General features: G+C 34.1%; 1 protein-coding gene and 1 non-coding gene across 2 annotated transcripts; both read right to left on the bottom strand.

The window, feature by feature from the left end:
• Positions 1-95: 95 nt before the first annotated feature.
• Positions 96-212, bottom strand: LOC132706880 (U5 spliceosomal RNA). The gene has a single exon (XR_009619659.1). It is a non-coding gene; the product is annotated as a U5 spliceosomal RNA (small nuclear RNA).
• Positions 213-774: 562 nt separating this feature from the next.
• On the bottom strand, positions 775-5,930 carry LOC132706467 (uncharacterized). The gene is made up of 3 exons (XM_060677816.1): positions 5,642-5,930; positions 1,364-1,552; positions 775-1,303 (listed from the first exon to the last, which is right to left on the bottom strand). The coding sequence occupies exons 1-3, from the start codon at positions 5,799-5,801 to the stop codon at positions 1,158-1,160; spliced, it is 495 nt and encodes a 164-aa protein (XP_060533799.1). The 5' UTR covers positions 5,802-5,930; the 3' UTR covers positions 775-1,157.
• Between the last annotated feature and the right edge of the window lie 21,920 nt (positions 5,931-27,850).

Consider the following 27,850-nt stretch of genomic DNA (forward strand, 5'->3'; position numbering starts at 1 on the left):
CATTTATCAATATAAATACTAAAACAGATTTTCAATTAGCAATAAATTATTGTTTTTAAAATGATAAAATTGATTTTTATTGGTTTAAATGCCCAACTCTAAAAGAGTCGAGCTCCACAAATTGGCTATAGACTCATTTATGTTGTCCCCCGCCACGGAAATCTTTAGTAAAAGGCGAAAGATTTATTCGCTCTGACGGGAGACCAGAGTGCCGAGTTACAATTCGGAAAGGTACTTATACTCGCTCTGACGGACCGCGGCAGCACAGAACACCACCTGCGACATCCGTCGGGTGATCGAGGACTTACTTGATTAAAGGTTCATCCACTCCGTTTGATTAGGCAACTTGTTACACATCAGTATTAAGAAAAGGGTTTTTCAACGAAAAGTGATTCGGTTACCAAAATGTGTTGGTTGGCTGATGCAGTTTCAAAATAATAGTAAACAAAAAATTATGGATATAAACTTTCTTGGGTTATTTAAAATTAATTTTATGGAAAACATAACTTACTGACGTGAATTACCAATCTGTGATATTCTATTTCGAGCATGCCTTTCACCCAATAACATGCACGTTGCGCCATTTTCTCTCTAAACAGTGATTTCCACACACTTCTCTAGTAGCTATATGGTTTCGACGTAGCCTCATGACGTCATTCAACTGTTTTACTATATGAAAAAAAGATAATTTTGGAAATAGCTACAACGGAAACTTTAATCGAGCCACTTTCACATATAAATAGTACCAATAGTACGAAAAATAAAAAGTCAAGATTATTTAATAAATTAATTTATTCTGGGATCACTGGTAAAAAAAATACTACGCCACGTGATAATTTACATGATAATAGTGTGTATGTAGTAGGTGTTACGCCTGAAAAAAAAAACTTCACTAAAAATTGATACGACATATCACAATTTGTATTACAGTTCAATTTGAGAAAGTAGTCTTGTGACGAAAATAATGTAGTCAATTATTGACAAGGAAGGAGGTAGGAATATAAAGATAAAGAGAGAGAGGAAGAGAAGTAGAGAAATAAAATACAGACAATAGACGAGTCGATGAAACTGAAAATAAATAGGAAATAATAAGAAAAAGGTGTTGTGGGTGAATAAAGATTTAACTTTCTTCTAACAAGTTTCAAGAGTGAGGAAATTTAAGCTGCTTTCGGTGTGGTGGTAGTTTCGATTTCTTCCGGAACCGGCGCCACTGTCGGGATCTCGGGATACTCTAGTTTCGCACCCTCCTCGCATTTGAACGCGGGGCAGCAGTTGGGGAATTCCGCGGTCTTGTTGGTTTTTTCTATAAAATAAACGATATTTATCACCAATTAGAAACGAGATATTACTTAAGATTCGGTACCTTCGTCGAGTTTGCATTTGGGGTTCGCGAGAGGGAGCGGTCCGCAGTCTTCGACGAGCTCCAAGAGCCTTGGCGGTGTGTCCTCGGAAACTACGCAAGTGGAACGGCCGCAGAAGGGGGTGAGCTCCCAGGTTTTTCCCGGCTCAACAGTAGCGCATTTGGTGGAAGCGAAGCACATGCCCGGGAAATCTGAAAACAACATGGGGCAATGAGCTCTCGCCTCGTTCTACGATTGTGAATAAACGGTAGACCTTGTGTGGTCACGAATAATTTTCTATTTCGTAGTTAACATTGTGCGAGTAACATAATTAATAATAGCATTACGAGTTGCAACAGTGGGCAATCCATCAAAATTGCGCGAATTGCTGGTTGCATGCATTCGTTTCACAATTTTCTTTATAACTTCATCCTGCCGTTTTCGCAATTTGCCGTTTACCAACGCGCACGATTGTTTTTTCAGAGTATAAGATATTTTTCGATTTCTAAAACCCGTTTTCTTAATATTTTATTAAAGAATATCAGTTGATAAAGTGCAGAGACGCTGGTTTTTGCAAAAGCTCGAAGAGGCATGTAGAGCAGAATTTTCTTTCTTAATACTCAACACTAATAGGAAAACTGTTATTTTTAATCCAAGTAAACAAAAAACATTAGGCACATAATAAACAGCGACATTTTATCTTATTATCAAGTGCAAACGGATTCGATGTATGCAACCAGTTATACGCGGTAAAATTCAACGGACGCCTTTGTGTGGTGGACTTCGGGTTCTCGCGATTTTTCTGTGGCGCCACAACACCCAATTTACTAAAACATCCCTCTTGCTTTTTCGAGACACTGTGTAGCTATTTTTAGCACAAACGAAAGGAAATCTGTCTCGTTCGGCGTTTCCAATTGGGAAATTAGCCACGCCACCCGAACAGGCCCGCATTGTGAAAGTTCACCGGCCTGGAAAACGCAATTTTTTTCAACAATAACCTTTGTAACGTGATTCACGCGGGATGTGGGGTTTGTCGAAGTCCGCGTCGATCTTGAATTTTTTGGCGAAACAATAAACTGGGAACTATCATGATATTACACGAACACGATTTACGATTTCCGCTGCCGCGGCACTACCACGAAAGAGCAATTTTTAATTGGATATATACTTGTGCGTATTTTTATAGATTGCAATTGAAAATGAAACATATTGCAAGTTGTAGTGTAGTTGTGGTTGCACACTGGAATTATAGGTATTAATTTATTATGCTTAAATAGTTTTGGTCGGAAAAATTCTACAGAAATACTGAATTGTCACCGGCCGTGTTGTTTCCTGAATGCCGCAAGGTCCTATTGGTTAAAAGCAAGGTTTGCGCAGACGCATAATGAATCTCGCGTCCTAACATGTTTTAATATGGGCTTCAAAAGTGCCGTATAGGCTATTTAGCGCAACAGCAAGAAATCCGATTTTTAAAAATATTTAATAATACAGCATTCCTATATGTGTTTATTAAGATACATATAAAATAATAGTGATTCAATTATTCATGATCTCATTATAATAACTTTTTTGTAAGTTCGTTTTCTTCTAATTCTGTGCCATTTTAAAATTTAAATTGATACTTTCGTTGATGTTGATAACATATTTCACAAAGTGAATGAAAAACGAAAAAATTAAGAAAAAACATAACTTGACAATGACAAATACAAGACCTCTGTCATTCTATGGGGTATTTGATATTTTTAGGAAGATAATTATACCACGCTGACGTGATTATCATTTCGGTTGTAAACTGTTGTAAACTTTCACTCTATTAAACTTTTACTTCAAAAATCGGATTTGTAGGACACTTCGTTAATGCCGCAGAACTGCTCTTGCAATTCTCGCTTCTACGTTTCCGTGCTGATTTTGCGGGACGCTTAAAACGGCTGAGATTCGTATCTATATGGGTAAAGCACATTATATAACGTTTATATAACGTTTTTCTATCGGCCGTGGTCTGTACATTTACCTGTTTCATTCGTACGTCTTTTTTTGGTCAGCCGTGTTTGTAGGCTTCGACCATAGTTCGCTTTTGGTTAGTTAGAACCTTGCGATTTAGGACTCGAACGGCAAGAAAACAAAATTTGAGTAAAAGCTTGATTTTGCGCAAATTGCAGCGGGTCTTGTCAAAAACGAATTCTGCACTGGCATAATTTTCCATTCGAGCTTTTGTGCGGACTCTTATTTATATGCATATGGGAAACTATTTTCCCAGAAAATCCCGCAGTTCCTCTTTGAATTGTTTCGCGAATTTACATATCCTACATCAGCGGCGTACAAATCACAAGTAATTGAAAGTTCGTTATTATAATCATCTAATCTACCTTCTACATCTATTTAGAAGAAATAAGTTTGTTTGTGACTTTAGGATGTAATGTAATGTACGCCAATTTTTTCATACTAGTGTAAATCCAGACAAAAATTTAAATTTTAAATTTTTACTTGACGCAAACGTTAATTGTAATTTTTTTTAAACAATTACAAGAAATACTAACATTTAAAGAATATTCTTAATTAGATCGGCAATAAATAAATAGAAGCTAAATATTTCCTTCTTCTTCTAAGAAATGTTTATATGACACAGTAATTGCTAATATTTCAAACCATCGTAATACTATTTACAAGTCTGTGAATTTCCGGATGACTTTTTGGGTTTCACCATATGGCTGTTAGATAATATAGTGATTCCACTATGGCAAAAACTCATGAGAAGGTTATGATTTTCCGCACATGCCTCTACGTTTCACCCACTAACCTACACTTTGGGTCATTTTAGAACATTTAGCGAGATCCAGGCATAGTTTGAGAAAAAACTTTGGTAAAAAAGCCGCATCCAAACTTATTGACCATCTGTCAGCAATCATGTTGGGCGTTGATTGTTTGGTTGTGTGAGAAACGTATGGAATGCAAGCAAACGTCTTAATCACTTTACTGTCAAAAAATTAAAAGCAAAAAATAGATGTCTGGACACATAACGTCATTTTATTTCGTTTCATACTTGAAGGAAGGTACGCATCGACGTAATGGATCAAAATACTTAACAATTTGCAAAAAACATATATTAAATTAGTTTGACTTTTAAAAATTGTTTTCTATTAACAAGAAAATATTCCTAACAGCTAATTTACGATCTCGTCGCGCCGCTGGATCCCAAAACGCGCACATTAGGTTTATTCATATGCAAAGTGAGCCCCTATAAACGTTAACAGCTCGTTAGGTCTTCGGAAATATTGTTAAAATTCATTTCGGCCGTCGACCAAAGTTCCCTCAGAGCAAATTCAAACAATGTAAAACGCCGGACCTCAACATTTGACGTCGCCGTATTTTTCCGCGCGACCGACATTAACGCCATTTGCGAACGGTTGTTGCCGCCCTGTTTTGCGGTCGTAAACAACGCGACAGAATTGCAAGATTTGCATTTCTATGCAAAACGCAACCTTGGAAGTAGCGCAGTGCCATGAAAGTGAAGCGATGGCAATTTTGCAACGGAAACTATAACACGCTTTTCATACGTTTGAAATTAAAACAGAGTAGATAGAAAAATATCCATTAAAAACATTACATAACATTTTTAATGTCAGTCAGAGAAATATAATCTATTCTATCCCAATGTTTGTGAACTAGAAATATTGCCTTAATGGAAATGAATAAATGGATCTTCATTCGTTATTCGTCTTTTCACGTTTTTCGACATTTAAGCTTGGCTTTTATTTTGTTCGTGTGTGTATGGTCTATGTATTCGTGTGAAGTATCTAGTACTCCGAAGAACAAAATACTAAAGAACCACTACTAACAGAGTCACGAAAATGGACGATTTGACTAACCAAAACTCCTAGATTTTTTCCAAGTTTAAAGAAAAATTGTAATTTGTTTATAGTCGAATTTGCAGGATTTTGCAGGAGTTTTGCTATTTTCAATGGTTAGTGTGACTATTAATTTATTCACTACTCGATCAATATCTATATAAATAACGTAGTTTGACGAATTTGTGAGTTATGATGAAAAAGAGAGAATTATTATTTTAATATTAAAATAATTGAATTTGAACAAAGGAAGGTTATAGACGATTGATAACGGATTAACATATGAAATATTTCTACCAGTTTTACACCACAATTATAATTTTTCTAATTTGTAAATACAATAAAAAGACCCATAAGCCATAGATCCTTAAAGTTCTGGAAAAATAGCTATTTCCAAAATTAGCAATTTTGAGTTGTCTCATTCAACCTCGTAATATTAAACCAAATCAACTCTACCTCTCAAAACGTCAGCGGGGATGAGCCTCTTGAACGTCTTGGGTCTTTCGGCGGGAGCGGCTTCGGTGCTCTCCTTCGTTTCTTCCTTTTTCTCTTCGCCAGGCGCTGCGTAGCAAACCGCCACCAACAAAAGCGCGGACAACACCACTAGCGATTTCATTTTTCTGGTGCTTAGAAAGTTATAACTTGTTTTAGGTGCGTTTGAACGTTAGGTGACCCACAGGGACCCACTTTAAGACCCACGCAAGACAATTTTTGGTTACCGACTGAAGCAGTGCCGACGGGAAAGCGCGTTATATAGTTTTGCCGTTCGAACGTTTTGAGGCCCCACCAACGTCGCCGGAGTTGGGATCAGAAACGAAAACCAGATTCGTGTTTTCACAGTGGTCCGTGCAAGTTTCGGTCCAAATCTAATTAAAATCGATTTATACCCGGAATAAATTAGAATAGCGGCGCTACTGTCGGTAGGGGCGGTAGAATGAGGTTAGGGTCCCGTAATGAAAAACGAAAAAAAAATGTCTAGGGATTTTCAGAGAAAAACAACCGGCGGTCACTTGTACAGGAGATAATAGATAATCCTAGTTTAGTTTAATTAAATCAGAACAAACGTTGTTCAGATTTTCACATAAATATATTTAATAAACTAACCAAAAATATTTTGGGTTATTGGTGTTTCCAAAACGGAAAATATGACAAATTACACGTCAGCGAAATCAAAGCAAAAAAATCTGACCTGAAGTTGACGATGGTGATTCAAAAAAAAAAAGTGGCCATGAAAATGCGCTTTTAGTTAGGCATATCTTCTCGTCTGACTATAGAAAAAATATTGAGATCAAGTCCTTATTAAATCAAAATTCATTATTGAACACGTTGTACGAGATGGGAAGAAGAAAAGCGGTTTATTGTTACACTTTCCTGTATATTTCGGTTAGTTAACGTAAATAGTTTTTAAGTATTATAGAAATTAAAGCTAGGTTACATCGTAACAGTTGGTGACCACCCTGCGTACAATTGGGTTGAAACGTTTAAAAATAATTGTCGTGTATGAGTGTGTGCGTGGATACCGTAGGCGACATCAATGGAAAAATTGCGTAAACGTGACTGGGACAACGGAGCGGTCGCCTCTTCCGCAAAATGCATTTGAAATGTCCATTTACTGGCGAATTGGTCTGAAAAATACGTGATTCTGTGATTAATACCAAGTTGGAGTGCCACAGGGTACTTTCCTTAGTCCTGTGCTGTTTACAATCTTTATGGACTATATGCATAATCTGGAAATATAGATAAAAGAAAATTCATTCCATAATTTTTCAAAGAAACTTCCGCAGGCTACTGTAATGCTTTTTACAAAACACAGTTTCAGTCGAGCTCTGAAGAAGCCAACAGGATGATTGGCGAAACGTCAGCAATTTCGACTAAGCAAAAACCGACGCAGGAGGAATCCAGAAGTTTTGTAAAAAGCAAAATTCATTCCATGTATCCATGGAACATTGTATTTATTTTGCAAATAGTCTCTTACGTCCCTTACTTTATAACAGGTGCCCCGTCCTGTTTCTCTACTATATTTGGAATCACAGCAAGAGGTAACTTAAGGTAAAAAAGAGGTGAAAATATTCTTCTCCTCTAAATCGAATGAAATCAAATAGAACCCGGTTTTATTTGGCTGCAATCGATTGACATATTGACAAATGTCCAGATGTCAAAATTTATTTATATATTTTTGATTGCAGAATCGGAATGTTTAGGCTAAATGCTCCATGTTACAGTAATTTAAACTTTATCATAGGATCCATATTAAAAAAGTTATCCATCGGGTAATTAATGATGCATGAGGAAATGTGATCATATTGCAAATAAATTAATTGAATCGGATTGGCTGAGAATGTCGAAGCATGAAAAATTATAAAAAAGCCTTTTACAATCCGTACTGTAAATCTGCATATTCTTTTTTTTTCCTTTTTTTTCTTTGTAAAATACAAGGATTGAATTTGACGAGCAAACTCCTTCAGGGTATTCTTTCATGAATTTGTCGCCAATACAGATACTTTTTGTAATTGTGGTTCTTTGTTATATGTGCCGATAATGCGTGTAATGTTCGGGAATTATTATTAGGAATTATTATTAAGGCGTTTGAGGATGTGAACTATTAAACCAGTTCGTAGACGAGCCACTCAAATGACGCATGGAAACAGCGAAAAAGCCCAGAAAACCCGCAAGTTTTTCACATCGCGTGACCGGCCATCGTGAAAATTAAATCGAATTAAGGTCTGCGTTCGGGTGGCGATGATTTGGGTTTTATGTAGACCGCAACGTGGAACCGAAAAAAAATCCTTTCGAGATTGGACGGTTACGTAACCGCTTGACATTTCCATAAATCAAAAATCCAAATGTCACGCGTCGAACAACAGAGAAATTTTTCCCAAAACTGGATATCGCGCGAATATTCCAAAAACCGGTCAGACACAAACACGCCTACAACACTTATTCAAATTTGCAGACTTAAGGCATGCCATACCCCGCCGGGTTTGCCGTCGTAAAAATGAAAAAAAAGTTTAATTAATTTTTTAAATCAGCTTTCTACAAAATTTTCTTCTACTAATTATAGTAAGAGTGAGTGTTTTAGAGCTGGAACAAATTCAATGCTATTTTAGTGGGGGCGGTCAATCACTTTCGTAAATAAATGTCTATATTCCAAAAAAATCATTGAAAAGTAACTTGGAGTTATTAAAAAGGGCTTTTTCTAGTGGTTTGAGTGAGCCGATTGTCACGTTTTGGGAAAAAATAAATTAAATTAAAATTTAAATTAATTTATTAATTAATTAAAATTAAATTAGTCACTCCGCATGAGCGTGATTGGTTGGTGACGGTTTTTCGGCTGGTTGCTACAAACACTTTTTTACTGCGCTTTAATATCATTGTTTTCATTTATTTGATATTATTATTTTTGAAAAAAATTTACAGTAGAAGAAATTTTATTAATTACTAAATTATTTAAGCAGTAGCTCGTCGATTTCTTCTATTAGGCACTGGATTACGATGAACTCGTCACGTTTAAATAAGACATTTTTAACGCCATAAATATAATCATGGCAATCTTGATAATTAGAAATGAACGATTTCTCTCAAAGGAGATGTTTTATTTATTTCTTAAATGACTTTCCACATGTTACTACTTAAATACGCTGATAATTAATCAATTTATGATAGGAAATATTGTAAATAAAATAAATAACGAAGTTTAAATTTAAATGAGTAAGTATCATTTGGAATCCAAAGTAATAAATTAAAACATATAATATGGGAACTATTCCTAACACCTTCTGTGTTTCGACATATGCGGCAGTTTTGTTTGTTGACGTAGCCATGAATTCATGATGAATTGCCAAACCAAACTGAGAATAAATCACTTGACGGCTGTTAAATCGGTCGCCATCTTGAACAGTAATGCCAACTTATATAAAAAATACCTATTACTACATATATTTAAATCTTTATTTGTACTTAGCTTTATAATTTAGTATTTGGGGTTCGGAGATGGGTTCTGGCCGGGGTTCTGGCATGGGTTCTGGAGATGGACTTTTCTCTAGAATTTCGCTTGTGGCATTCTATATTGTTGCTAAAAGCTCAGACAATACCTGCTGAGCTTCTTTTTTGGCATTTTGGGAATTATTTTGATCTAGATAATCCTGCTTCTGTTGGTGGTTTCTGGTTAAATAATAATAGGGTGGGAACAGCAGTTTTTTTTTAGAATCTTTTTTAAAGGTAAACCTAAAATTTAAATTTTGTGTAGAATTTAATGAGTTACTCAAGACAAAAAAAACCAGATAACTCATTTTGTAAGTCTCTTTCGTAATCATTTTCAGTAAAATGAACTGAGCAGACATGGGAAAGCGATGAAAACTACCTTTTCGGGAACTTGCTTTTTCATCAAAATAGTTGTTATACATGGCACATCTCGTTCCAGGCATGCCTAACTATTTTTTGATGTAACACCACGTGCGATCGATAATTTTCAAGAACGTATGTCTTATGGGATTGGGCAATCTTATTAGGTTTGCGACTCTTGGTCGGAGACTATGTATTAAAAAATATTATTTTTCGATCATATGAGAAACCGCCATCTGGTGTCAAGTTAAGGAATCGCCTCGCTTATGATATGATGCACTATTGATAGCATAGCAATAAGATATAGCCTCTGTTACTTTTTTTTTCAGAGATAGAGCATAGAGGATTAAACAAAAAAGTTTTGAATTTGTCTCAGCTCCAATGCGGTACTCACTCTAACTATGGTTAGAATAAGAAAAATTTTCGGAAAGCCGATTATAAAAATTTATGTTGCGATTTACTTAACAATTTTTTTTTCAAATTTCTATTGGACTTTTGGGACGTATGGATGAAAAATGTTTTTAAGAAATGGCGTCTATGAGTGGCTTTATATTCGCTTCTTGGATGAAGTGAAAGAAGCGGGGCGATGTCGAAAGCAAAAAACTGACTCATCGGCTACGCTCGTCCTAGTTTTCGCGAAGAGCAGATTATGATCATTATCTAGCGATATCCAATCATTTCATTCTTTGCGGCGTGAACCAGTAAAGTACAATCTAATACGTCCATTAGTCTTAGAGGTAACTTAAAGGTTCAAAGATCCCGTTACGTTTTTTGTCAATGGTGAAAGTTATGGCAGCATCGGGAAAGCCTGCAGAACTAACATCTTCATATTTAATGTCATTCACGTGGACTGACTGGCGTTTGACTTGAGCCGATGCTTTCCAAGGTTCGCGTCGATATCACTTATGAGGCAGATATTAGACGAAAATATGTAAATATCGGCATTCGAATTTCACTTTCACATGCACTCATAGTGGAAGCGGGTTCGCCAGCGAATACAATTAGGTTTGATTGTCACCTAGTTGAATGCACACCCTCTTTTTGGACAAATAATTGGTTTTCGCTCTAGATTTCGAGCAGATTATAGTTAAAACCAGCATTTTTATAACTTTCCGAACTCAAATCTACATTAAAACTGCAGATAACTACTTAAAAATTCAATTTCTTGGATTAATAGCAGGTTTTTCCTGCTCATTTTAAAAAGATTCCAGTCAAAATCGTCTCCTCCGACACATATCTAACCTAAAACCGCATCAAAACTGCAGATATCAGCTCATTTTTTCATCCAAACAGTGAATTTTTGTTGTCAATATGTTTCAAATCCTAGTCAAAGCTCGCGTCTTCGGGCATTAGAGTAAAATAAACCATTAGATATCGATATAAAACCCCGTTTCTGAGTCAAATAGTTGCCGATTTCGATAAGATCTTAGTCAGAATCTGTTTTTTCGCCTCTTGTTGTACCCAAATCTACCTTAGACATGCAGCTATGTACTAAAAAACCCTCTTCTTGGGACAAAAAAATTGGTTTTCGCCCTTGATTTACGGTAGATTATAGTCAAAACAGGCATTTTCATGACTTAACCTACTGAAATCTACATTAAAACTGCAGGTAACTACTTAAAGATTAACTTTCTTTTATTAATAGCAGGTTTTTCCTTCTCATTTTAAACAGATTCCAGTCAAAATCGGCTTCTCCGACTCATATCGTACCTAAAACCGCATCAAAACTGCAAATATCAGCTTAAACTATCAATTTTTGATCCAAAAAGTTACATATTCATGTCAATATCTTTCAAATACTAGCCAGAATTGGCGTCTTTAAGCATTAAAGTACAGAAAATCTTTATAAACCATTAAATATCGGTGTAAAACCCCCTTACTCGGTCAAATAGTTGCCGATTTCGATAAGATCCCTGCCAGAATCTGCTTTTTTGACTCTTAATACACCCAAATCTACCTTAGAAAAGCAGGTATGTACTTAAAAATCCTTTTTTTGGACAAATAATTGGTTTTCGCTCGATTTCGAGCAGATTATAGTTAAAACCAGCATTTTTATAAATCTCCGGACTCAAATCTACATTAAAACTGCAGATAACTACTTAAAAAAACACTTTCTTGGATTTATAGTAGGTTTTTCTGTAGGTTGTATGTAAGTTTTGAGTTAAGAAAACGTTGAAACAAGTATTGTTAACCAATTTCAACCGCGATTCCTAGCCTTGTAGGGTACACTTTGCCAGTTACTAGGTGGCCCAACTGTCAGCCAAAATTTGTTAAAAAAGTATTAATTTTAGGTAATGCCTATGTAAATTGTTCAAAGAAACTTTCACAGGCTACTATAATACTTTTTACAAAGAGACTGATTGAAACTCAGTTGAAACAGTTTCAGTCAAGCTCTGAAGAAGCCAACACGATGATTGGCGAAACGTCAGCAATTTCGACCCAGCAAAAACCGACGCAGGAGGAATCCAGAAGTTTCGTAAAAAGAATGTTTATGTATTAACCAATACTATTCAGGTTTGAATTTCTAACTCAGCTGTTTCAAGATTGAAGTGGTGAAAACGAAGATAATTAAATAATTAGGGGTGTGTCTCGATAGTACCTTGAGGCGGAGCGAGTGTTTCAACAAGCTCATGTTGAGGAACACGCAGAAATGGTTACTCAAACTATATATGAAAACTTACAAGAAAATTGAATATTGGATATACATGCTGATCTAAATTAAGTGTTCATCATTGCCCATTTGTTGGTTAAATTAGCAAACTAGAAGCATTTTTTCACTGATTACGATGTGAAAACAGTTCGTAAGTCACCACAAAAAAGTTACGTTAGATTAAAATATTCAGAGGGTTCCACTTAAAAAGGGTACATTTTCAGAATTTTTCCTAAACTCTACATTTAATTGTTTTTCTGTGTTCACCAATTTGAATCAGTGGAAAAAATACTTCCCGTTTGCTACTTTAACCGACTTTTGAGCGACTGACAATGGACTATAAAAATCTTTTTTATTTTTTTTTTATTTTTTAATTTTTAATAATTTAATCACATAATTCAAAGAAGCTGGAGTTTTTTTTGATAAAACATTGGCCGAATCTAAGAGTAGTGCCCTATTATCAATATATACTAAGTCCACTTACAGCGATAAAAAAACGGTTAAAAACTATGAAAAGAATAAGTGAGGTCCAAGTAAGATAATGGAGAAAATATAAATTAACAATAAACCGGAACACGCACTTAGTTCGATTAATAAAATAAGATGTTAGTTTTTTTTATATTTAGGTCTAATTCATGTTTAAGTAAAAATCAACGTATATTTAATTACGCCGGTATAAGATAATTTATGCATTATTTTATATTTATGTGTATAATTACGCCGCACTGTGGGTAAGATTCACATAAAAATATTTAAAGGCACCCATTTTTCCCGGAAAATCTAGCAATTTTGTTACTCAATTTTTACGAAGAAGGCTTTGAAGTATTTAAAGCCGACTGCATTTTTCTTTGTCTTACCAAGCCAGCTGGTTGACTGCAAAAAACAATCCGTACTAATTATTGTCCTAAATTCATTATTTATTGAGTAATTTTCACAATTTTTGTAAGTATATAAGACGTTTGGAGATATACAGACACGGATAACTCAGCAGTCTCTCAAGCAGCATAATATCAAAAGAAACAATATATTGCAGAAGTCTTAAATTGATTAGAACCAAGTAGAATTAACGGATTCCTTAAATTTAAAATAAAACACAAGGAATTTATTCCGTATTTTTTAAGTTAGCTCAAGATGTGCCCAAAATTAAATCAAATAATTTACATTGACATTTTCAACTAAATATTTATCATTTATTTTTGTCCACTATACATTTTTGGGCATGATCCACATTTTTACTTGTAGATTCCGGATTTTTGAGTTTTTCGTGATTTAGTTTTACTGTTTTTTAAAAATTTGCCTACAGTGTTTTCAGTTTTAAAAACATTCTTCAGACCAGATTATTTGAAACTTTTATTTATTTATAATATTATCTTGCAACGATTATTTAAAGTTATTTGTTTTACAATATTTAATTGTTTTTTGAAATTTTTTGTGACAAGTGATATATCAAGTAGTATGTAGATAAAAGAATAAAATGCAGGCATTTTGTGTGTGCAAGGGTGATTTGAATTATTATGTATTACTATGTAAATACATAGCCGTATAAAATTTACCATAGAAACTAGATAACTTTTTAAACTTTCTCAACTATATAACTAAATTATAGAACAAATTAGATTTTTCCACACATACACAATACCTCAAATTTGGAAAAAGAATTAAATACCATAAAACAAATATCTTTCTCTTTGATAGGCAAGATTATAACTATAAAACATTTTCATTTAACTCTGAACTCTGTCAGTTCCATATTAAATACTGAACCAACATTTACAAAAAAATAAAATACATCGGAAAACCCAACAAAAACGTTTGTTCTGGTGTAATATTTATATATTTTTGTACCCAAAAACAAAAAAAGGCATATATTTGTTTTTACCCATAGTCTGCGCTAAGCTGAGAGATTAATTGTCGTTCAGTTTCACGGTTTCCTTCCGTTAATAATTACCGATCGAGCGAATAACTTCCCCCTGTTAATAAATTGTTACAAAACGCGCTGGATAACCGTGGCGATATTAACCTTGAAAGAGTGGTGTAGCGAATTGACAAAAATCGTTGCATTGTTTTTTTCATCGCCGGGTATCAAACAAAAAGGCAAACTAAATACGTGTTTATTCATTCCCTTTCCGCCGTGTCCGTTTTCGAAATATCAGTGATTCACGTGTTACTCTGTGCGTACGACTCGCTCCGACACAATTGACTTATTAAAAAGAAACAATTTCTTGTCGGTCGCGTCGAATCGTTTCTCGTGTTTGTGCGTCCTTGTCGCGTAGCAAACACCTTTACTGCCATTTGCCATTATGATAAATATCACATGCATAATTTTGTGCTCAACAAGGCAAACGATCATTCAACTACTTGTTTAGCATACTCCAGATATTTCCGCCATTGAGATTGGTAAAAAATAAACTGGACCAATTCACAATTATAATATACAGAGTGTGTGTTAACTTGGTGCGTGAAATGAATGAACCTGCTATACGAAAACGAACGAGATGTCTTTACTTTCAAATCTCCAAGTCACTTTGTTGTACTCTCTCTTCTTTCCATTCTCTCCTCTAAAATACCCAGTTATGCACTGGTTTCGAAATTTTTGTGATTTCGAAGATGCTTTACTATTGGTAAACTGGTAAAGAAGAAGACGAGAAAACATGGCAGCAAGGAAAACAATAGAGAACTATATGACACCTTGTATTTATATATGCTGTGCTTTCATTGTCTGTTCTATACCTTCTTTCAAGGTCTTTAAGGGTCTTCTTCTTCTTCTATTTAGTCCTGCTTGTTGAGCGATATTTATCTAATAAAAAATCACGTAAAGCAAACAATCACCAACTTAAATAATTTACTTCTATTCTTTTATAGTTGATATTTAAGGATATGTAATTTAAGGATATGCAATAAATTCACATAAAACTTATGTGTTCAATGGGCCCTTTCGTGACTTATGAATGGTTACGCATGCTAACAACAATAAACAATCTGAAGCTCGATCTGAATCTGTCTTTGAAACTGATGTATCACAGAAAATGTTCTGGTTGAAAGGATAGGCAGGACTCGCTGAAACTTTTCTTCGTTATCGAATATCTTTTCGATTTGTCGACCGACCTTTCTACGTTTACAAACAAAATGAGCTTAGTTAGCCCTGAAGCGTACGCTGCTGCTTCTTGCTCGCTTTCTACGCTGTTTAACCGAAGAATTAACACTACCAAGAATTGAATCGGACGAAACGAAGTTGAGTCACGGCGTGGGTTCCAATGTCATCGCGTCGAGAACGTAGAAAGCGTACTTCCCTGTTCATATAACCGACAATAATGGCAGCAATAACAGGACAAACGCTTAATTACCACGAACCGAGAATTATTGTCGCAAGTCTCGGGTAAATGGGATAAGGACGTTTATTCGGAATCAATTATGTGTTATCTGGGCGTTCGAAATGTCGCTTTCTGACGGTCGACGATTTGTAATTTACTTCGAGCCGAACGGGCGCGTTTTGAAACTTTGATGATGGCCGTTGTTATCCATTTCCTCTGTTTTTCAACCAACTGTGTGACCAAAGTTAACATTTACAATTTGGAATCAGTTCCAAGCAAGCATAATATGATCCAAAACATAATTAGACGTCTGAATCTTTAAATTTGTATTATTTTCGGATTTTCGTTATTTTTTTTTCTTTTAAAATTGTAAATCTAAACAGCCAAACCCGTATGTTGTTTCTAAGTTTTTATCTAAAAATCGAATCTGCCCGTGAAATTTATAATAAATAATAAAAAAGTTCTAATTTTACCAATTTTCATGATTTCTAAATGTTTCTGTTTCTGTTTATTTCGGAAGAAAACACCTTTTGGCTTTTCTCAAAAAAGTCTTTTTAAAAAGGAACTTTTGCAAAGTATTGTTTTTTAATTACTTTTATCTCAGTTGTTGTTAACAATTTCATTAAAAACGCTTTAACCTTGTTTTGGTTAGTTTTATTTGTTTGTTTCTTTGTTTAAATATTGCTTTCCGCTGTTTAATTAATTGCAAGTGATATTATATACTTTTGGAAGGCTTGACGATCGAAAAGCATTAGGTACGAAGGCAAAGTCTGTGGCGAGGACCGAATTCTTATTCAAAATTTTAATAATGTTTTGCAATGTAGAGCATCAGTGTTTAATTGGTTTTCGTTTCATTAGAAACAAATTTTTTGAACATTAATAAAATAATGTAACAGTCAAGACAAACAAAATAAATCATTTATGACGAGAACGTAGTGGTTTAATTAATGCGGGTTGTTTCGAGGTCGGCAACAGACGGTAGTAGTGTAGTTGTCTTGTATTTTAATCCACTTGATGACTTGATAATAATTTTTTACCTTAAATATTTAAATGGAATTTAAAAAACACGCTGGAAAGCTAGTCAAAGTTCATTCTACAAAAACTGCCCGAAAAGTCATTACGTCACAGCACAGTATTGTATTAAACCGCAGAAAATGATTCAGGATTTGTAAAAATCAACGCCAGCTAGATTTTGGGATGCGATTGACGAATATATATACGGTGTATTTGAGTAAAACAAATGTTCGTAGCTATAAGTGTGATGTAATTCTCAATATCAATTTCGAAAGCATTATTTCTATTTTTGAAAGGTCGAGTGTTCAATGTTTCCCAAAATGCTCAAGATATCTTACCCAATTTTTTCAGAAATTCAAAAATGAAATAATATACCTCGTGTTTAAGTCAAAGATCAAAGCTAAATGCTGTAAGATGCTTTAGAAGCACTCTATAACTCAGCACTCTTAACTAGTATCTTTGCAAGCAGCACTGTCACACAAGCAACATTTCTATTGAAAATTTTTGGGTTACACAAAACACAAAAAATCCCGCAATAATAAACTACTGTCAAAAAGTTCATTTTTAGAGATGGACTAACAAATATTTTTGAAAAATCAACTTCACTAGTTTTAGTATTTCTTATTTAATATTATTATATAAAAGAGTTATTTTTCTTCTTTTTTTAAGATCTCCTTGTTTTGTTTTTATTTTGAAGTATTGCTATCAGCAATGAAATGTTAAATAGTTGTTTTTCATTTCAATGTTGGTAGTACTCCGAGTTTTTATTTTGCAATATTGGAAATGAACTTTGGTTTGCATAAAAAAAATTGTGCTTTTGTATAAAAACAAACAGATGTAATAGAAATATAACATTACAATATTTACTATATTTTCATTACACACGCTAGGTCTGAAAATTTCGTTCTTTTTAAAATAAAACTTTTAAAATGTTATTTTGAACGATATTTAAGAATTTCATACTGCAAGATTTTTATGGACGGATATCAACAATTTTTTGTTGATAAACTTATATAAAAAATTATATGCAAGTCTCTTTGCCTTAACAATTGACCTTATTAACATGCTTCGACATTTAAAATTGTGGACGACCATGACATCCAAGTATTAATTGTTATTTACTGCAAAAAAATAAAGTCCGGTCTATTGACGGCAGTAAGGGAAAATGCAACCTACTTGGACTTGTTAAAACTGAGGCTTCATTCATTAAAGTCCAACGAGTCTTTTACCATTTCGACGCCTCGTTCTGCTTTAGATTTCATTTTCCGCCAAATATGATCTCTAGAAATCAAAACTGGTGTTTTATTTTATTTTTTAATGACGAATTGTTGTAGGAATATCGTGTGCCAAATAAAACGACCCACTATACGATCTGGAAACTCATAGGAGATACGAAAAAAAGTTTCGTACAAAAGTTTCTTGTACTCTCCTGAAAATATAAAATATAATTTTGTTGGTACAGGCTGTCCCAAAAGTGTCCCCTCCGACATCAACCTTAAATGGAATACCCTGTATATATCGCCATTTTTGGCGAATTGATGGTGATCCAGGTATTGCAACGAAAATTTAACCACAGTCTAAGGAGATTATGCACTACTCAATCAGTTGAACAGATGCGCCTCGGCTTATACAGGGTGTTCCAAATATATATATTTAATATATTTAAATTTTTCTTACTTTTTGAGATATTCGATGTTTAGGATAACACCCGTATAAATTCTTCTTGAATTTAAAGCTGACCACATTAGGTTACTTGTTGGCAATATTAGGCATTTTTTAAATAGCAGTCCAGATTTAATAAAACATCAGAATTCATATTTAAAGAAACATTTAATGGTTATTTATCTGGGCTGATTAAAAATACCAAATAAGTGTTTATAGGCTAACTAAACAAGGTAACAAATTTGAATAAATAAATGTATAAAAAAACTTAACTAAAAAGTGTTCTTTAATTCGGTTTATAAGGTTTAGTGAAAAATGTTCCTCTTAAAGTACTCTTTTCATCTGGCATCTGAACAATAAAGAAATATCAAAATATTTAAGAATATAGTTGGCTATGACATCACAATCTTTCTTTTGACTCATTAAGGTAAAAACAAACTTTGACATTTCTGTTTGTTTATGTTGTTTTTCATATTTCTCTTCAAAAAAATCATAGTTGCCAAGTTTTTTGTTAGTAGATATTTTATTTGAATTTTAAAAAAGTTATAGTTTTTTGATTAACCTACAAACTGTAATTATTTATTTTTGTTATTAGGTATTTTCAATCAAGCTAGATAATTAACTATCAAATGTTTCTTTAAATATGAATTCTGAAGTTTTATTAAATCTGTTAAAGTGTGTATTATAGAGTCGATTTTTCTATTGTTAGCAATCTGTTAGCAATCTGAAAATCTTGGATTTTGTTAATTAAATTCGCCAAAACGGCACGACCTATTTGGGACACCCTGTGTAAGCTGAGGCGCATCTGTCAAACTTATTCAGTAGCGCATCATCTCCTTGGGCTGTGGTTAAATTTTCATTGCCATGTCTGGATCAGTAGCGTTACAACACAATTTTATATGGGAAAATAGAATATGAAAAAAAAAACAAATAACTTCAATTTCTGCCTAAACTATGCAAAATTGGAATAGGAATTTCCCAAAAAAGTTGCTTTTATTTTAACAAATGATTTCAAAATTGCCGATATCTACACGGTGTTCCATTTAAAACAACAAAGTTGATGTGGGAGGGGACACTTTTGGGACACCTTGTATCAACAACCTCCAACCTCCAGTGCAGTGGCCAAGTTAAATGAACTTTTTTTTTGAAGCTCCAGGCGAGCGCTGCCGCACCCAGTAAACAAATACATATTAATATAAATCAACGATTTTGCAAACGCGTTTCAAAATCAGAGTCGTCGAAACCCGGTCCACGATCTGAAAAACATAATAAAAGCAAACAAACAAAGTGTAAACAGAATTGGCAATCGGCGAGTCGACTTTCACATTTTGCATTTTAAGTGTATAGAGTTTCATTCGCCGATTCGAAGATGATGCATATTGCCGCAAAAAAAATTACGTTCGCTTTCATATCGCCCGAGTGTGTATGTAGGTATAGCTTTCTTTTTCGCTCTTCTTCGAGTTCGAAGAACGCTCGAGCGGCTGCAGTTCGCGTCGGACGTTACGCAACGCCTTGTTTTGTGCTACAACGTACGTAACAGCATGCGATAGTAACCCACCTTCAGGGTCAACCCTGGTTGACCAAAGCTAAAGTCTATTTCAGAAACGTGTAGACTCTAGACTCTGCAGACTGTAAAAATTATAAATTTTATAAAGTCCGCGAACTTTGTGAAGACCTGGGAAGTCTATAAACTTTAGTATATAAAGTACAAAAAAAGTATTAATTTCTATACATATAGTGATAAAATAAGCGAGTAAGTGAGTTAAATTTATGTAAAACAGCGATCGTAATACATATACATCTGACCGGGTAATAGTAAAGATTTTGTTATGTACTGAGGAGTGTACTCAATAAACACGTCTGCCGTTATTAATATAAGCTTTTAAGACCATAACGAATAATATATCTCGATGGCAGATCTGGTCAAATACTTTCAAAATTTTATTTTTTTGTGCATTTGGTCTGCCATTATTATTTTTCGATATAATATTGATATATTGATATATTTTAAGATTTCAAAATAGCAGCCGTGGTCAAATGTATTTAAAATTCGCCAAAAATCAATACATGTCTCACCTGCGCAGTACCTGGGTCCACAGCTTTGGGCTTAGCACCCACATCATGTATAGTAGATATAGTGGCCTCGATGTACAAAAACCCAGGTCTGGTCCATTACATGCAGCTTAGACTAATAGAATAAGGAGAGACGATAATAACCGAAATTTAAGTCAACCCCGGTTGACCAAAGGAGTACTTTTTTCTAAACCGAAGCTGAAGTCTATTTCAGAAAGACTCTAGACTGCGGACTGTAAATATTACACATTTTATACAGTGCCGTGCTAACAACGACAGTTCTGTATCCAACATTTTGTGGCTCCAAGAGCTTAGGCGATATTTTTTATAAATAAAAAGGACAATGAAACTTCCATAGACTACCGTATTACAAAACAGAAACTTAAGTTAACCTCTGAAGAAGTCAACATATGAGCGAGTACGATTGTATGGCAGATTTTTATCAGTAAATAATCGTTCAACTTAACGAAAAACATAAGAGAAACGTTTTCAGCCTCAATTAACGTTCAAAAAGTAATTTCCTAATAAACCCTGACGCTTTTTCAAGGATATGTAGTTTCTAATACGTCGAATTACACTGATTATAGAAAAAATAAAAGCTTGCTGACTTATCGTCTGGTAATTCTCTAAAAGTTGTTCCTGCAAATAATTACTTAATAGTAGTAAAACAATCTAAATTTTATTATCATTTTGTATATATTTTCAACATACACTAACATGAAAGGCAAGTACAGAAACAAATTAAATCTGATCAGATAGTGAATCAAACTTTGAATTTCTTTGATGCACCAAACAGGCACCAATATCCCATTGAGGATTGCTTTACCTGTATTCATATTACATTTATACTATTTTGTAAAGCTTACTTAAGAGTCTATAAATGTTTTATGTTACAATTATGTTTTAGTTTACTTTTCTCATTGTAACTCCTATTCACATGATGAATGAATTTCAATTACAGCGAAATAATACATTCATTTTATTTACTCTTACTAGCGAGTACACGGTGGATTCGCCAATACCTTCCAAATGTTAAGAATCGCTGCTGTGGATAAAACTCCTTTAGTTTACAGGGTGGCCCAACCAATACTCGCCTATTGTTATCCATACACCAGCAATGAAAATGGTCTGCCAAAGCCGCCCTGGACAAAATACCAATTAGAAATTAAATGATAAAAAATTATAATATTGACGTTACAAGTAAACTAAATTATTATTCACTTTCATTAAAGTATAATTAGTTCTAAAGACTCTGTCCCGAAACCGTTATTCACTTCCCATTATTCCGTCATAAAAGAATAATGAAAGGTTAATATAAACAACAAAACTTGTTCATTAATATCGGATCAAAAGCAATTTTATTTTGAACTGAGGAGGCTTTTACTTAATGAAAATCCATATATCAAAATAAATAAGGTTTTCACGAAATTATATATTTTTGCACGGCAATTATTTCGACAACACCGTGACTTTATCAAGTTCTGAAATTTTGGTTCTTATTTATTTTCTATTTTATTTTACCTACGCCCATGGCCGACATCAATTGGGCGGAACTGCTCAAATTTCCCATTTTATGACTGTGCATTTTTCTGAAATAGCCCATAACCAAGCTTAGTCGAAAAACATTCCCGGCAGTCTTCCTGCCAAAATATAAACTATATTACGTGCCATAGAAATTGCCCAATTTATGGTCAGTTGAATTTATAGTGTTTTGTTGATGTACTGCCTGCACGAAATGCCGTTTCTTAACACATAACCAGACTTTTTTAAACTTATTTTTTCTACTTTTTAACCTAAAATTCCCAATAAAATGCGCGGGTCAGTCATGATCAAAGCATCACTTGAAAACTTCAGCTACGTTACCCACGGACCTAAGTCACTCGAAAGTTTCCGGTATTTTAGTCACGGGTTCGGCACTGATGGCAGCTGAATGACTTTTTTAAACTCTCAAACAACGTCGTTATTACGGACAATTTCACTTCCAAAAATTTAGAACAAGAACAGATTTAAAATATAAAAAATATTTCCGATTAAAACTTATCGGTTGTTTTGGAATATGTTCGTAAAATTGGGATATATTAAAGTCCGTCGCCGCCCCCTCTAACCGTTTGATGTATTGAAACGAAATTTGGGATTTTATTATATCAGACAATTCCCTATTTTTTTTCACAGAAATTGATATTTCTATAAGTCAAAATGACGTTTCGGTTTATTTTTTTTTTATTTGGCCCACTAAAGATTGTGCAGAGGCCGGAAACCTGCACCAACTCTATGATTGTTTCCAGAGACTAAAATAAATTGCAAAACAATCGAGGAAAGTTAATACTGAATAAGGAAGAATTATACACAACAACAAATCAATCGAGTGAGCCAAGAAAAAAAAACAAATTCTACAGCAGGTAGATACAAAACAGTTAACATTATGATTTATTATGTTTTTTAATAAAACATATGAATCTGGACCTATCCCAGATGACTGCACGCGATCACCCGACATCGCCATTCCCAAGAAGACCAACCTTAAATGGTGCGAAGACAATGAGTTCGATGAGTCACGTGGTTAAGCGTTTTTGAGAATAATTCATTCCAGAATCCTCCAATGTGAAGAAATGATTAGTGAGACACGGTTCGGTTTCTTAAAAGATCTGTTAACAAGCGCAGCTTTGTATTCAATGAAAGTTCTAGTCCAAAAATGACGTGTTCATTTGTTTCTGATGATGTTAAACACAACCAAGATTGACAAAAATATCAGAATGATTAGGCATTTGCACTGGAATCAGTCAGCTGAAATCAAAATCCATAGCGACCTTCTGACAGATTCCTTCAACTCGGTAAAAGGAGTTAGACTGGGCTGTAGATTATCACCGATATTTAGCATATCTATGTAGAAAAAATATTTCAACTGGCATTAGAAAATGAACTCAGAAGTATATAGGTAAATATTCCATATGCAGATCATACCGCTATAATGCCGAATAAATTAGAGGACCTGCAGTTTCTGTTGGACAGGGCGAATGGGACTAGTGCTTTGTCGGGGGTGAGTATTACCAGAAAGAAAACTAAAATGATGCCGGTGGACAGACTGGTCATGCAAAATGCCTGGATGGCATAAAAATTGAAAGGGGGGATAAATTCAGATATCTTGACTGTGGTTGAGAGGTGGGACTGTGATGAAGAGGTTTAGATAAGAATTGGCATGGCGAAGGACATTTTTTTGAAAGCTTAAAAACGAGCTGCTTTAAATCGACTTGCTACGGTGGTGCTATATCAGCCCAGTCCTACTATATTGTGCTGAAACGTGGTCCATGAAAGTTAGGACTCTGATTCGCATTGGGACCTTTGAAATGCGGACCCGGAAGAGGATGACTCACGTATCCTAACAAACCAAGATGTGCTAGGACTGGCCGGACTGGAACGACAGCTGTTAAATATCGTAAAACGGAGAAAGCTATGATACATACAACACTCATGGCTCAGAAAAATCAGAGATTAGTGTGGAGTGCTGGATGCCGGATCAATATTTCGTTTGGCGGAGAGCAATAGTCTGATATTCGATTGAGGGAGTGAGACGGTGACCCCAACATACGAATTTATAGGGGACAAGAAGAAGAAGAAGAGGAAGAAGAAGAAGAAGTGGGTCATGTGAAGGCCTTTTTATACTTAATTCAAACATCGATTTTGAACACATTCTATTTTAGCTAGACTATTATTATTACTATTATCATCAACGACAGCTGTTTGTTGCATATGAAGATAAAAATTACTTAACGCCAGCAACTATGTTACATAAGAAATCAAATCGCTCGCCATTTAAAAATGAATGAATAGAATGTCTGTAAAATGTCGCAGGACTAACTAAAAAATCAGTGGAAAGTATCCCAAGGCCGTGATTTTGACGTATGTAAATATCATTTTGCAGTAAAAAAAAAGAATTGCATTATACAATGCCATCCCAAATTTGATCGCGATATACCAAAGGGTTCAGCAGTTAAAGGGGTTATGTGCTCACTGTATAATTAGATACATGAAATATTTTCGTTTTTATTTATATGGGTATAGTAAAACCTTGACCTTCACAAAGAACACATTCTGGTCGAATAAACAGGCACTTGAATTTACTTGCTATATTTGTAACCTTCTCGTTTAATAGTCTGTGTTGGTACCAATAAATCCGCATCCGTGTTTTGTTTGTAAAAATTGAAAAAGGCGATCACCATTTTTGAAGGCGACATTTTGTCAACAGGTTGGCCGGTAAAGTGTTATTTTCAGCTGGCATAATAGTTCACTAATTATTGATGATAATAGAAATGGCAATTGAACAAAGTTATCAGAGCAAACAGTAGAACGTGCGGCTGTTCTTTGTTTTTGTTATTTAGAGAAACAAAAGCTAATACACCTTAACCTAGTCTTTGAGGACAACAACGTTTTTTACAGATTTTACAGCAGATAAAAGAACAAACCCATTACACGCAGAAATGGGTTCGCGTCGTTTCTCAGAAAACAATGAAAAGCACAGTTTACGTTGGCCTTGGTACCGAAAACGTTTCTTCAGACAAAATTTAACCTTAAATTCGTTACACACACATTTTTTTTCCGTTGCAGAATACGTGTATCCGAAAATCTTGAAACACGTAACAAAAGTCACGATTGACACATTCGGTTAAATAAATTAACATATAAGAAAATGTGCAAGTTATCTTATTTTCGGAAGGTATACTGAGGGTCGTAGAAATTATCACACCAAGTAAATGTAAAATATATTTTATTACTATTTTGAGAAGTAGTTGAGAACAACATCAGATGATCACAGGATTATCGTACTAAATGACATAGGTGTTGTCTATCCAGGATACATACACTTTCAATAGGCGATAAGACTGATGTGGTACGGAAGATGGTTTACGTTAGTCCATTAAGAAATTAAGGTTATGTTGATTGATTTCTCCATATAGTTACTACTTACTGCCTATGCTGATTTTTTTAAGACGGTGCATTCAATATACGCGAGAATTCAATTTTAGGATTCAACATGGCCGCTGACAGATCGTCAATAAGTTTCGATTCGGCATTTTTACTTATGTTCTCGGAATATGTCCAGAAATTTCGAGACCTGCGTGGAAAATCATTTCCTCCTCTACGACAATATAAATGGCGCCTGCGGCTGATCAATGTTTACAGCGGCCACCATATTATCTAATAGCTACATGACTATCTAGAAGGCTGCTAGAGAAAAGAAACCCTTACCGAAGAAAGACAGAAGAGAATGGTGGCTGTAATGTAAATTTATTAAAGCAACACAGGCTTATTTGAATAACCATCTACGTCAGAAATAATATTTTTAAATATATTTTCTGCGTATAAAGCGAGATATTATTATAGTTCATTTTCCCTCTTGACGTAAAATTTATTATATTACGTCACCGACATAATATTTGTTTATGACATTACCTTCGTGTGTTTACTTTAGCGATTTTCTTTTTGGGCGATATTTTGTGACGATTTAGGCGCTGCTTGTTGTGTTACTAAATATTCGATAAGAAAAATCTGATCAACTTTGTTATTGTAAATGGAACGCTTGGTATATTAATTCATTTTTGAATTCTATACAAAATTCTAGACATATTTTGTTTATAATGTCCTGTACCGAAGTCTAACGTCTAACGTTCTGACATTTTTAATTTTTTATGCAAAAAATGACGATTACAAGACCTAAAATATCTGCCAATCTTTGCGTTCAGAAGCATTTATTGTGTCATTTGTAAACAAATTACCCGAATAACGGATTTCATAATAAATTTCGGTACATAATAATACAGAGAACGAGAAAAATAAGATTAAAAATGAAATTAAAAAGAACCGCGAAAAACCTTTTTTTAAAATGGAAAATACCCATTTTTATAATCTCGTTTTATTTAGTATCAAAAATTAATGAAATTTCATATAAAGTTGTGCATGCCTAATATTGTTACTTTTTGAAATATTTCCATTTAAATATTTGTCACAATTATATGCTGTTGCCATGTAAGTTCAGTTAACGTAAGGTGGCTATGAAGGCGTTTAAACAAAACAAGTGCCAGCATGCTGCTTGTGTATTATGTTTACCATAGACGAAAAGATTGATTTGTTAGAAATTACATACCGTACACTAAAAACCGGACGCTGACTTTTAGAGATTATGTGAGAAAATTTCCATTAAGGAGGCGCCCAGAAAAAAAGATCTTCGACGGGATTTACCAACACTTTAGAATGTATGAAACTTCGAAGGAAGAAAAAAGTAGACGTCGTCATATTTTGAATAATGAAGAGCAACTTAATATTTTGTTGCATTTTGCGGATACCCCTCAAGATTTAACCCGTTTTTATTAGAATTATTACACGGTAAAAATTTCTCTTTCCTTTCTTGAACATTTTGTTTTACCTTAAAACAATTTGCCTTGAAGTGAAACATTTCTTTTTAGTTTCACCTTGTAATGAGACTTTATTTTTCTTCTTTATTTGCTTTGTTTCGAAACAATTCATTTTTTAACAAAACGAATTGGCTTCATACAAGTCACTGAGAGTTCTTAATTTATGTTATTTAGCATAAAACAAACATTTGTTTCTATGGAAGCTACGACGCTCTGTCTCCCTTTAAGAAAAATCTAATCTTGAAAATTGGATTTTTACTCAAAACGACCCGGTATAAATTATCTCTGATGAAAATAATAAATATGTCACACGTTCGTCCAAAACAACCTGGCGCATTTGTCTTGAAGTAAAAAAATTAAACCCCCATTGTCTTGAATCGATACATTTTCGTAATATTTTTCTTGAACCTGTTAACACGCAGACACGCATTTCATTTAGTTGTTTATGTGATGTGGAATGAGTGTGTCGAAAAGGTGGCTTTGGTCGGCATCGCATCGGAAACGAAAATTGTGTTTTGATGTTTATTTTTGATTTGAATGTGTATCGAAATACCTAGCTCATATGGAAAACACACGTGAACTTTTGTCAGATTGAAGTGATAAAAAATTTCGAAGGAATGTTCTTTGCATTCGTAGCACTGTTAACTGTGTTATGGTTGTTATGCGTTATGTTTCCGGCAGCATAACATTTGTTTTAATTTTTTTTTCAGACTTTTAAAATATAAAACTATGTTTCTTAAAGATGTTCTCGTTTGCGGTACTTTTAAGTATGTTGCTGTTACTGTTGAATCCGAAAAAAGAAAAATAAATATTTTTGTATTTTGGTACGATTGAATTTCTTTCCATTTTTGTTCTTCACATCAAAACACCTATACTCCTATGTAAACAATACAATCATTTCTAGAAAAATATTAAATTTGCAATACTTTTATACATATAGGGCGTCCTCAAAGCCAACGATAATTCTGAAAGGGCTGATGGAAAAAGTCATAAGCATCAAGAAAAACATAAAATGGCCTTAGTAAAAAATCGATGGTTTTCGCGATATTGTCACTTTAATAAAATTTATTGAAATCGTAAACATGGATCAGATTTTCGAGTGTCACATCTAAAAAAAATTATTTCTTTTCATTTTTCACTTCTTTTCAGTTTACAACCGCGGATATTTTAATGATCAAAGACCAACGTTAAAATAAAAGTTTCAAAA

This window comes from Cylas formicarius, unplaced genomic scaffold, assembly GCF_029955315.1.
Source record: "Cylas formicarius isolate icCylForm1 unplaced genomic scaffold, icCylForm1.1 PGA_scaffold_8__14_contigs__length_24414737, whole genome shotgun sequence".
Taxonomy (NCBI): domain Eukaryota; kingdom Metazoa; phylum Arthropoda; class Insecta; order Coleoptera; family Brentidae; genus Cylas; species Cylas formicarius.

What these genes read in the sequence shown, in the direction of transcription:
- LOC132706467 (XM_060677816.1), bottom strand. Translation starts at nt 5,801, where the DNA reads ATGAAATCGCTAGTGGTGTTGTCCGCGCTTTTGTTGGTGGCGGTTTGC. An exon ending in CCCCGCTGACGTTTTGAGAG is followed by an intron (nt 1,553 to 5,641) that starts GTAGAGTTGATT and finishes TGTTGTTTTCAG; the next exon opens with ATTTCCCGGGCATGTGCTTC. An exon ending in CAAATGCAAACTCGACGAAG is followed by an intron (nt 1,304 to 1,363) that starts GTACCGAATCTT and finishes TTTATTTTATAG; the next exon opens with AAAAAACCAACAAGACCGCG.